This window comes from Hemiscyllium ocellatum, chromosome 12 (genome assembly GCF_020745735.1).
Source record: "Hemiscyllium ocellatum isolate sHemOce1 chromosome 12, sHemOce1.pat.X.cur, whole genome shotgun sequence".
In the NCBI taxonomy this organism is placed as follows: domain Eukaryota; kingdom Metazoa; phylum Chordata; class Chondrichthyes; order Orectolobiformes; family Hemiscylliidae; genus Hemiscyllium; species Hemiscyllium ocellatum.
The window spans coordinates 34713238-34726087 of NC_083412.1; the positions used below are offsets into that span (position 1 = coordinate 34713238).

The following is a 12850-nucleotide window of genomic DNA, read 5'->3' on the forward strand; positions in this document are numbered from 1 at the left end:
ATAAGTGTAAATCCTGTCCCTCAGGATTCCCTCCAACAATTTGCCCACCACCGACTTCAGGCTGACTAGTCTATAATTCCCTTGCTTGTCCTTATCACCTTTCTTAAATAGTGGAACCACATTAGTCAACCTCCAGCCTCCTGGCACCTCACCTGTGACGATTGATGATACAAATATTATCGGTTAAAAAATATGCAAATAAAAATTTCCACTGAAGTCAGCAGGGACACTAATGATGACCCTTCCCTCCCACGTTCTGCAAGAGGAACATTTGTGGTACTTCCATCACTACATTCCCCCATTATCAGCATCATGAGGGTTACTGTTGACCAAAACTGAACTTGTTTAACTACATAAATGCTCTAACTGCAAAATCGTTTACAGTGACCCAGGATCCCACAGGGAGTAACATGCCTCCCAAGTCCCCAAATCTGTCCGCTATCTACAAGACACAAATCCCAAGTATCATGGAAAACTGGGTGAGAATAGCTTCAATAACATGTAAGAAGCTTGATGCCAGCAGACAAAGCAGTATGCTTGATTGACATCACATCTACAAGTATTCACTCTGTCCACTACTGACACGCAGTAGCAGGAGTATATAAGACAAGCACAAGGGTAGCAGGTGAATGGGAACACCACCGACACCTAGTTCTCATCCAGGTCACTTGCCATCCTGATTTGTAAATTCCTTCAGTGAAAAGGATCAAAATCCTAGAACTCCTTCTCTAACATCTTTGGTCTACTTGCACCAAATGGATTTGGCAATTCATGAAGACGGGTCAAGATTAGTGTGGTGCTGGAAAAGCACAGCAGGTCAGGCAGCATCCGAGGAGTAGAAAAATTGGTGTTTTGGGCAGGAGCCTTTCATCAGGAAACAAGACAAAGCATTCATGAAGACAGTTTAGCAGCACTTTCTTCAGGGAGAGAAGAGGAGTGGGAAATAAATGCTGGCTCAGTTAAGGATATGCTCATCCCATAAATGAAAAAAAACATGTTGAATTAGTTTTAAATTGGTTTAAATTTTGTTAGTTGACCTACATATTGTATGTAGTGTCTGTGATAGCAGTTGCAGTAGACCATAATGCAGCAGAGTAGAACGCAGTTATATTTAGATAAGGAGCAGTGACTAAAGTTAACTGAATCCAATCTATAAATTCAAGAGCGTTAGAATAATCTCAAAACAATGATTAATTTCCTGGTCATTCAATTTCTCTGGGATGCTGGAAACTGCCCAGATTCACTCACGAACCTGAGCTGAGAAATGGAAAATGTTAGAATCAAGTTTATACTAATAAATTTGTGCAGAAATATCCAAGTAACCTCACCTCAGCAAAACCAGCGCATTTTGCCAAATGAGTCACCAGCAGAAATCTCTCATCGGTGTTTTCCTCACCCCATTCTTCCTTTATCATACATTCATTCACTCACTCAAAATCTGATACACCTCGAAAGTTTTCCTGTTCCAACTAAAGTTGCAGATTAGTAGTGATAACTCTCTTTCTTTCCACAGACCCTGCCTGACTATTCCCAGTAGTTTTATTTCAGACTTATAGCATTCTCCATAATTTATTGTTTTATTTACGTATTTTACAATGGAACTATAATAGATTATAAATGGTATATTTCAGTCTCTTAAGTTACTTCCCAATTTTAATATCCTTTGAGAATTGTGGAAAAAGTATTCACCAGAGATACAGATGCACATGAAAGGCTAGATTAAATACAGGTCGTTCTGCTATAATGCACGTTTAGTCATGTGAATTGGCTACAACATGACTTACTTTGTGGGCATTGTTTGGAACTTTCTACTGAATGGGTACAGCGATTTTCTAGTAGCAATCTTCTACAGCACAATTTTCTATAGTGCAAGGTTGCAGAAGAACACAACTGTCACATTATAGTAAAACGATCTCTAACCGAAATTTTACAGGAAAACTTGAGATATGCGGATTTTAAAAAATTTATTAGTGTATAACTTGACATGTAAATTTCTTATGTTGTCTACTTTTCTGATTTGGTTTGCATAGTAATTTGTGAATCTTGACTGTTCATGAAAGGTGTAAATTTTGGTTTCAGGAAGTTAATTCAATTGAATAAAAACAATGAAAAATTCAATGAATTTTCCATGGCTTAATTTTTGATGTACCTAGATTTTAATCGTGAGATTTCTGTGGTTTATTTGTGAATCTAATTTGTGCAATTGGGTCCTTCTAGGTAAAATTACCATTTCCTGTTGAAAGAATTACAATGTTGTCCAGAAACGACTTTCAAACCATGCTGAAACTCCATAAACTGAATCCAGAACAGTTGGATTATATCCATGATATACGTCGCCGCAGCAAAAATAGAATTGCAGCTCAACGCTGTCGAAAGCGAAAACTTGACTGCATTCAAAACCTGGAATGTGAAATACATAAGTTGGTAGGTTGAATATAAAGAAAGGTCTACAGATGGTGTGGTACAGAGGGGCAAGAGTGAGAAGGTAGTTGTTATGGGGAGACTTTAAAATTCCAAATATTGACTGGAATGCTATAATTCAAGTATTTTCGATAGGTCAGTTTTTGCCCAATGTGTGCAGAAGGTTTTCAGTACGCAGAAAGGCTAACAAGAGGCGAGACCACATTAGATTTGGTACTGTTGATAAACCCGGCCAGATGTTAGATTTGGAGGTAGGTGAACACTTTGGTGGTATTGACTGCAAATCAGCTATGTTTACTTTAGTTATGGAAAGAGATAGGTATATACATCGGGCGAGAGTTATAGCTGGGGGAAAAGCAATTACGACATGATTAGGCGAGATTTAGGATGCAAAAGATGGGGAAGGAAGCGGCAGGGGATGGGCACAATTAAAATGTGGAGCATATTCGAGGACCAACCACTGCGCGTCCTTGATAAGTACGTACCAGTCAGGCAGGGAGGAAATTGTAGAGCAAGAGAGCCGTGGTTTAACCTTTCTTCAAGAGGGAGAAAGCAGTTTATGTTAGGATGAGTTGTGATGGCTGAGTTAGGGCGCTTAAGAATTACATGTTACCTGAAGAGACCTAAAAAGAGAGTTAAGAAGAGCCAGGAGGGGGTGTGAGAAGTAATTGACGGATAGGATCAAGGAATACTCTAAAGCTTTCTATAGGTATATTAGGAATAAAAGGATGACCAGAATGAGATTAGAGTCAATCAAGCATAGTAGTGGGAAGTCTTGCGTGGAGCCAGAGGAGATAGGGGAAGTGCTAAATTAATACTTTTCATCGGTATTCACACTAGAAAAAGAAAATATGGTCGAGGAAAATGCTGAGATACAGGCCACTAGACTAGACAGGATTGAGGTTCACAAGGAGGAGGTGTTAGCAATTCTGGAAAGTTTAAAAATAGATAAGTCCCTGGGCTGGATGGGATTTATCCTAGGATTCTCTGGGAAGCCAGGGAGGAGATTGTCAAGTGTCTGGCTTTGAGCTTTGTCATCATTGTCTACTGGAATTGTGCCAGAAGACTGGAGGATAGGAAATGTCGTTTCCTTGTTCAAGAAGGGGAATAGAGACAACTCTGGTAATTATAGACCTGTGAGCCTTACTTTGGTTGTTGGTAAAGTGTTGGAAAGGGTTATAAGGAATAGGATTTATAATCACCTAGAAAGGAATAAGTTGATTCGGGTTAGTCGACATGGTTTTGTGAAGGGTAGGTCTTTATTGAGTTCTTTAAGAAGGTCACCAAACAGATGGATGAGGGTCAAGCAGTTGATATGGTGTGTATGGATTTTGGTAAGGCGTTTGATAAGGTTCCCCACGGTAGGCTATTGCATAAAATATGGATGCATGGGATTGAGGGTGAGTTAGCGGTTTGGATCAGAAATTGGCTAGCTGAAAGAAGACAAGAGGGTGATGATTGATGCAAAATATTTATCCTGCAGTTCAGTTACTAGTGGAGTACTGCAAGAATCTGTTTTGGGTCTTCTGTTTGTCATCTTTTTAAATGATCAAGATGAGAGCATAGAACGATGGGTTAGTAAATTTGCGGGTGACACTAAGGTCAGTAGAGTTGTGGATAGTGATGAAGGATGTTGTAGGTTACTGAGGGACATAGGTAAGTGGCAGAGCTGGGCTTAGAGGTGGCAACTAGAGTTTAATGCAGAAAAGTGTGAGGTGATTCACTTTGTTAGGAGTAACAGGAATGCAGAGTACTGGGCTAATAGTAAGATTCTTGGTAGTGTAGATGAGCAGAGAGATCTCTGTGTCTATGTACATAGACCCTTGAAAGTTGCCACCCAGGTAGATAGGGTTGTTAAGAAGGTATAAGGTGTGTTAGCTTTTATTGGTAGAGCGATTGAGTTTCGGAACCACAAGGTCATGTTGCAGCTGTACAAAACTCTGGTGCGGCTGCATTTGGAGTATTGTGTACAGTTCTGGTCAACGCATTATAGGAAGGATGTGGGAGCTTTGGAAAGGGTTCAGAGGAGATTTACTAGGATGTTGCCTGGTATAGAGGGAAGGTCTTGTGAAGAAAGGCTGAGGGACTTGAGGCTGTTTTTTCGTTAGAGAGGAGGTGTTGAGAGGTGGCTTAATTGAGACACGTAAGATAATCAGAGGGTTAGATAGGTTGGACAATGAGAGACCTTTTCCTCGGATGGCGAAGGCTAGCACGAAGAGACATAGCTTTGAATTGAGGGGCGATAGATATAGGACAGATGTCAGGGGTAGCTTCTTTTCTCAGAGCAGTCAGGATGTGGAACGCCCTGCCTGCAACAGTAGTGGACGTGCCAACTTTAAGAGCATCTAAATGGTCATTGTATATGGATGAGAACGGAATAGTGTAGGTTAGTTGGGCTGAAGGGCCTGTACTGCGCTATAATGTTCTATGTTCTTTCTAAGCAGAAGAATAATCTTATTTCCTGTTATTGCCAATATTTTATAGTTTTACAAATGATATCCTGCAAAAAAAAGCAAGAACTGTGGATGATTGAAATCGGAAACAAAACAAAGTCAGAAGCAAAATGGAGACTGTTTAAGGAGGAGTTGTTGCGAGTGATGCACAAATTTGTTCCTCTGAGACAGGCAAGAAAGGGTAAGATTAAGGAGCCTTGGATGACGAGAACAGAGGAGTTTCTCGTCAAAAGGAAGAAGGCAGCTTTAATAAGGTGGAGGAAACAAGGGTTCATCACAGCTTTAGAGGATTACAGGCTTATTAGAAAGGAGCTGAGAAATGGATTGAGGAGAGCCAGGAAGGGGCATGAAAAAGGCTTGGCAGGAAAGATTAGGGAGAACCCCAAGGCATTTTACTCATGTATGAGGAAAAAGAGAATGATCAGGGAGAAGGTAGGGCTGATCAGGGATAGCATAGGGAACTTGTGCGTTGGAGTCTGAGCAGATAGGGAAAGCCCTAAATGAGTTTTTTTGCTACGGTTTTCACTAAAGAATGGCACCTTGTTGTGAATGAAAACTTTGAGGAGCTGGGAAACAGGCTTGAACAGATCGAGACTGAAGAAGTTGTTGTACTGGAAATTTTGTCGAACAGGACCAGACCAGATTTATCCTAGGTTGCTCCGGGAAGCGAGAAAGGAGGTTGCTAAACTGCTGGCGAAGATCTTTGCTTCCTCACTCTCCATGGGTGTCATACTGGAGGATTGGAGGGAGGCAAAATTTATTCCTCTTTTTTCAAGAAGGGAAATAGGGAAATCCCTGGCAATTGCAAACCAGTCAGTCTTGCATCTGTGGTCAGCAAAGTTTTGGAAAGAATTCTGAGGGATAGGTTTTATGACTGTTTGGAAAAGCATAGCATGATTAAAGGCAGTCAGCATAACTTTGTGAGAGGCAGATAGTACCTCACAAATCTTATTGAGTTCTTTGAGGAGGTGACAAGACAGGTTGACGAAGGTCGAGCAGTGGATGTGGTGTATATAGACTTCAGCAAGGCATTTGATAAGGTTCCCCACAGTAGGCTCATTCATAAAGTCAGAAGGTGTGGGATACAGGAAGACTTGGCTGTCTGGATTCCGAATTGGTTGGGTGACAGAAGGTGGAGAGTGGTTATAGATGGAAAGTATTCTGCCTTGAGGTCAGTGTTGAATGGTGTCCCGCAGGGCTCTGTTCTTGGGCCACTGCTCTTTGTAGTTTTTATAAACTTGGATGAAGAGGTTGAGAGGTGGGTGAGTAAATTTGCTGATGACGCAAATGTTGGAGGTGCCGTTGATATTATAGAGTGCTATTGCAGGCAGCACCACGACACAAACAGGATGCAGAGCTGGGCTGAGAAATGGCAGATGGAGTTCAACCTGGATAAATGTGAAGTGATGCATTTTGGAAGGTTGAACTTGAATGCTGAATGTAGGATTAAAGACAGGATTCTTGGCAGTGTGGAGGAACAGAGGGATCTTGGTGTGCAAAAGCATAGATCCCTCAAAGTTGCCACCCGAGTGGATAGGGTTGTTAAGAAAGCATATGGTGTTTTGGATTTCATTAACATGGGGTTCACGTTTAAGAGCCACGAGGTTTTGCTGCAGCTCTACAAGTCTATGGTGAGACCACACTTGGAATATTGTGTCTAGTTCCAGTCACCCTATTATAAGAATGATATGGAGGCTTTGGCGAGGGTGCAAAGAAGGATGCTGCCTGGACTGGAGGGCTTATCTTACGAAGAGAGGTTGACTAAGCTCAGACTTTTCCTCCATCTCTCTGGAGAGATGAGAGGTGACCTGATCAAGGTATACAAGGTAATGAGAGGCATGGATAGAGTCGATAGCCTGAGATTTTTCCCAGGGCAGGATTGACTGCCACAAGGGGTCATAGTTTTTAAAGATATTAGAAGGAAGGTATAGAGGAGACACCAGAAGTAGGTTCTTTACACAGAACTGTGAATGCATGGAATGTGTTGCCAATGGTGGTGATGGAAGCACAGTCATTAGGGACATTTAAGCAACAACTGCTGGACATGCACATGGTTAGCAGTGAATTGAGGGGTGCATAGGTTAGGTTATTTTATTTTAGATTAGGAATAATCCTCGGCACAACATCATGAACTGAAGGGCCTGTTCTGTGATGTACTTTTCTATGTTCTATATGCTAGAAAAAATCAGGTGGGAAGAAAGTAGAGTTGTCGTTTTTGGGTCCAATGACCCTTCTTCAGAAATGTTAACTTTGCTTTCTCTGTATAGGTGTTGCTAGACCTGCTGAGCCTTTCCAGTGATTTCTGATGTGATCCTGTATGCTATTTTCAGAAAAAGAAATCTTTCTGTATCAATACTATCTGTTGTATATTGGTGCTTTAAATCCTGCACTGATGGTAAAACATGTTAAGCATTCACTTTGTAAATAAAGTTTAGAACTTTCTGAAAAAGATAAACATGTAGTCGAAGCCTGTTGTCTTGCACCCAAGACAACTGCAAGATTGCCAAATTTCAAATGATCCCTCCACAACCTGTACTGCAACTGAGCAGCACTTATTGAGCTATCTGGAGTGTGCTAATAGCTATTATAACAAACAATTTAACATAGTCAGTCAAGCTTATAACATTGCTCATTTCTGCTTTCCAGAAGCAGCATACTTTACAGGAACCTCCTCTCTGCAAACAAAAGGAATATAGGTTGTTCTGCTGTAGCACGCATTTTGTTACTGCAAATTCGCTATAATGCAATGAACAAATTGGAGACAGGTTTCTAAAGCGTGAATTTTTAAAACGTGTGTTGGCGTAATGCAATTACATCGCTAACACTTTAAGCGCTCTTTCTAATGCGCGATCTATAACATGATATTGCACAAGAATGGTTATAGAAGAACTGACTGTATGTTCAAGCTGTGCACATTTTTTAAAAATTGCCCTAGAACTTGAGAGCCCTGTAATTTCTCAATGTCAGTGCCCTAACCAATCAGATTTGAATTGTTAACCAGTCAGCACATTCCTCTTCAGTATAAATTGTTGATTAATTTGAAATTTGGTGTTCTTGCATTTTTCTAGATTGCATGGCAAAAAGTTTTAACACCATGCCTCTTTTCAGAAATATTTAAGCAATTGAAATTGTGGATGTGCATGTACATACTTATGCTTTTATTAAAGCTGCTATTTTTTTCTCTCCTCCTCTTCCCACTCCATCTCTCCCGATCACCTCTAGTTATGTGAGAAGGAAAAGTTGCTGCAAGAGAAGGGCCAGTTAAAAGTATGTATGGGTGAAACCTGGGATAATTTATCTATCCTTTGCAAGCAGGTGTGTAAAGATGCAGCCCTGACTGCTGAACAAATTCAAACATTAGCAAAGTATTCCTCTCCTGAGTGCCCTCTTTCAATACTGAACACCCAAAGAAACATTGGCTCCATTGCTCGTACAAATCTGATTTCTTCATATCAAGCGTACCCTGCTAATGCTCAGAGTATGGACTGTAACAGTGAACAAAGCACTAATGTACAACTTCAAGAGAAAATGATGGATGTGCCCAACAGCTCAAGGGAAGGTATTCCACCAAGCCAATCTGGAATGGAACAATGCTGCCAGGCTGTAATGACTGATTTCTGCCAAGAAATGATAGAGAAGTGTACCACAGATGAGTAATCTTGCTTTATTTCAATAGGAACCAGTTCTCTTTAGCCCCTGTGCTGCATTTGTTTTGTGAATCAATTGGCCTTGAAGCTTGGAATTCAGTTACAAGAATTAATGAAGAAGCACAGTGGACCTAGATGAGCAATGCAGATTGTCTCCAATCTTTTTTATGCATGAAATTTATATTGTCTTGAACCCATGGTGTGTTTTGTAAACAAAGTGTTCCTTTTGCATTTATAGATTTTAACTTGTGAAACTTATGCAATGTTTAAAAATCTTGTAGCTTCATTCAGTGTAAGTCAGAAATGTAGATATGGCATGAAATATTTTAAAATCTTCAGCTTAATTGCAACTAAGTCAGGATATGAAAGGGGAAGGAGGTCAACACACACATTCAAGCAAGCCATAAACTCCAGTTTATCTTTAACTTCTTATACATTTTATGACATTTCAAATTTTCCTTTTTCACCAGACAAAGGCTAGCCTGCATCTTCTACTTCCATTTTCCAATGAGTTAACACCACTTTAAACAAACCTTTAAAGCACATACAAGCCTCAATTATGAGGTGGTGTGGAAATTATGAACATTGAAGTTGTGCTTCAATGAAGCTATTATTTTTTAAAAAACACTAATTTATCTCTCAAATATGATCAAGATATTTTCATCAGATTTTCATCAAGCATTATAAAGGCTGCCCTATTATCTCTATTGCATTATCATTTGACAATAGTGAGCTGATAATTGTGCCTGCAAAGTTTATGAATAGCTCTTTCAAAGAACTAGCACAGGCTCAGTTGGCCAAATGACCAATTTCTGTGCTTTGATTTCTTTTTTCCTCAGATAACACTCATTTATGTGGACTTGCTAATTATCTAGGTACACTCAGTCAATCAAAAATATGAAGGTGAGGTCTCGTACCATCTGTTGTCAGCTTGCATATGGTGAATAAGCAACACTTCCTTCTCTATGTACATCTTTCCTCAAACACTGGATTTGTTTAAAAAAAATTAATAAGGCAGGAACTTTGTGCATGACTACTTAAAGCCTAGGTATAATATTGTATTTGCTCCTCATTCATGTCTAATTGTGATAGTGACACATCGGAGTTTGTTGTCTGGTGTTTTTGTTACTTCTGTCCTTAAGTTGCTCTGGTTATGCCTGCAGAGCTTCAAATTTTGGAGCAAAATGGAGAAAATGAGAAACTCTGAATGTGTTTGTCAATGAATTCCTTAAGTATCAAAGACCCGGAAGGTCTCAGGATGTAGCCAAAGTGCAAACTTTTTTTCTCCCTCGGCTTCTCCCTGTCCAATCATCCTTTTTTCCTTCTTGCCCCTTCTCATCACCCCCTAATAAATAGGAGAGATTTGTAGTTATTGGTTGTGAAGCCTCATTGAGCTTTTGCTGTCCTGAGTTGACACAAGCACATTGAACTTTCTTGTTTTATATTGAACTTGGTTTGTGTTGATAAATGCTCAGTATAAATAGTCTTCCTTTTCACATTTGTTGCCTTCCAACCTTTATTTGTGGATGGGGTGGAAGGAATCTTTGGTATAAGTACATTTCTTCTTGTGCTCCTTTTCTTTCTTGATATTTTTATTTTTTTAAAACACTTAATTTGGGAGAGTTTTATGGGTATTGTAAATAAAACAGCATATAATACTCCCTCAGTAAGACTTCTATTACCAACTGTTTTAAAATGGAAATATCAGTTGCTAAACAACTGAAGTTTTAAATTGAAGTAGTACAGCTTTACTAAACATTACTTGAAAATGGATTATTAAACATAAAAGCTGGATTTAATTTTGCTGCTCTAAAATCTTATCTCAAAATAATTGAATTTCTGTATCCATGTTTTAGTGTTCAGTATAGTGAAGTGTAGAGCAATGCATTGAAATTAGCCTTTGTAAAAAGTAAGCATTTGGAAATGCCTATACATTGATTGGTATAGAAAAAAGTAGAAGCCACTTATTCCAGCCAACAAACTTGACTACCTCAATAAAAAACAAATCCATCAGGAGAAGCAATAATATATTTAATTTGGTCCTGTATCTGCACAATTTTTTTTTAACTGGGGATATGGAAGATTAATTTTGTCTACCTGCATAAGTTGCATATTTAACATTATCACAAATCATCTGTATTGGGGAAGGAAATGAGAGAACCGCTTAATGGGAGAGTGGTATAGCTAGTCAGAAGTTATTTCAGTGGACCACCCAACACAGCATTGTCAGGGATGTTGGATTTCCTTTCATATTATCAGTGTTCTTGTCGTTATTCATCACATTAAAGTGCCGGTTTGGTTACAAAGATTTCTTTTGGAATTTAATTTCTTTCAGATACTGAGAAGTCTCAATTTCAGATTATTCTTTGGAATATTGTTTGACATTTAAGGAGGAGTTTAGTTTTTAAAAAAGTCATCAGATTTTAGCATGCTTTATGAATGAAGAATTTCACCTATTAAGGCTGTTCCATTTAAATTGAATTAGAAGAATAAATGATTTCTGTTCGAGCTTATTTTTGTTTCTCCAGTAGAGGGCATCTGAGACTGATAATGAAGAAAAGTTCATGCTATATCCTTTCAACTGAGGGGGGAAAAATGAAAAAGAAATAAAAATATTAAACAGTGGCCTAAAAATTCCTCTAAAGCTTGTAATTCCTTTAAATTTATCTTGAACATCCCCTGTTTATATGCAAAAAAACAAATACACCATATTGCTAATTCTAATAATATTGTAATTAAATAACTCCTAAATTAATACTAATATTTGTATTGCCTCAGGTAAATTTTCATTTTCTTCTTGTGACATTTTTCATAGGTTTTGTAAATAACTATGAAAACCCAATAGTGATGTTCTCTGTTACCTGTTCTACAAAAGTAGGGGTTGAAAATGTGTTGCTGGTTAAAGCACAGCAGGTTAGGCAGCATCCAAGGAACAGGAAATTCGACGTTTCGGGCCAGAGCCCTTCATCAGGAATTACTACAAAAGTAGGGAACTGGTTTGTGATCTGTACTGACGGAATTGCAACCATCAGTTCGGCAAACTGAAAAAATAAACATTAACAAGACTTTTTGATACCAGCTAGATCTTGTGCATTATGTTTAGTTTTATACTAGATCACATCTACCACTTATTTAACTAGTTAACAGTGGTTAACACTGCTGCCTCTCAGCGCCAGAGATTCTGGGTCAATTCCCGCCTCAGGCAACTTTGTGTGGAGTTTGCACATTCTCCCTGTGTCTGCGTGGATTTCCTCCGGGTGCTCCGGTTTCCTCCCACAGTCCAAAAATGTGCAGGTTGGGTGAATTGGCCATGCTAAATTGCCTGTAGTGTTAGATGAAGGGGTAAATGTAGGAGAATGGGTGTGGGTGGATTGCTCTTCAGAGGGTTGGTGTGGACTTGTTGGGCCGAAGGACCTGTTCTCATACTGTAAGTAATCTAATCTAATCTTAAGGCAAAAGCAGCCAATTGGCATGCTTGGTTTGGTAGACTTGGCCGTCAACGACAGTATCTCAATTTATGTACAATTATGACGAATCACATTGAAATAACCTGGGAAAATGCACTTCATTGCAGGGATGTGGCAACATGATTCAGATCAGAAGTATTCAACTTTTAACCTCGTTAAATGTGCAGAAGAGCCAAATTTACTGCCCTGAGGGTTTCATTGGCATATGGTTTCTGCAGAATCTAATTGTTTCTGTAAGATATGTAAAGTGCTTTGTAATCTTTGCTTCTCCTTCATTTGATTTTTGCATGTAGTACTGACCTTGTCTGAGTGCTAAATTTTCAAACTTCCACCTTTTTCTATTATGAGAATGTACATAGAATATCTGCATTTCTAATGTTCAGTTTTATAATGAACAATTATTGTGGACAGATGTGGAATGCTAAGATACCTACAGATTAGACGTTTTTTAAAAAAACATTTGATATATACTGTGCAATTGTGATTTAATGCTCCTTTCTAAAGCAATATTGCAAGATTAGCACAGAAATTTGTTTAACTAATGGCTGTATGGTTTGCATCTGTTCTATTTACTACATGTTTTTCATATTCATCCTCTCTCTATTCTTATTAAAAACTGTTCCTGAATTAAGTTCAAGTACCTGATATTTTACTATGTGTTTCATGACTGTTTCTAGCATTGTACAGAAACTATATATTCACTGCCATTTTCTGTTATATGTTGTACAATCTTCAAATTAGCAACAATCTATATTTGGCATGCTCTGGCTTAATTGAAAATACTCACTTAAAATCTTTACATATTTTGCATAAAATGTAAATATTAAAACGTGTGGGTCAGTTGTTCATTTGGGTGTTTTTA

General features: G+C 38.7%; 1 protein-coding gene across 1 annotated transcript in view; it reads left to right on the plus strand.

Moving 5' to 3' along the window:
- LOC132821022 (transcription regulator protein BACH1-like) overlaps positions 1 to 12581 on the plus strand; it is an 82456-nt gene extending 69875 nt beyond the window's left edge. Inside the window, exons 4-5 of the mRNA XM_060833500.1 lie at positions 2218 to 2424; positions 8097 to 12581. Of these exons, the coding sequence (XP_060689483.1) occupies positions 2218 to 2424; positions 8097 to 8531 (642 nt within the window). The 3' untranslated portion in view covers positions 8532 to 12581. The remainder of the gene's footprint in view (positions 1 to 2217; positions 2425 to 8096) is intronic.
- Positions 12582 to 12850: the final 269 nt, after the last annotated feature.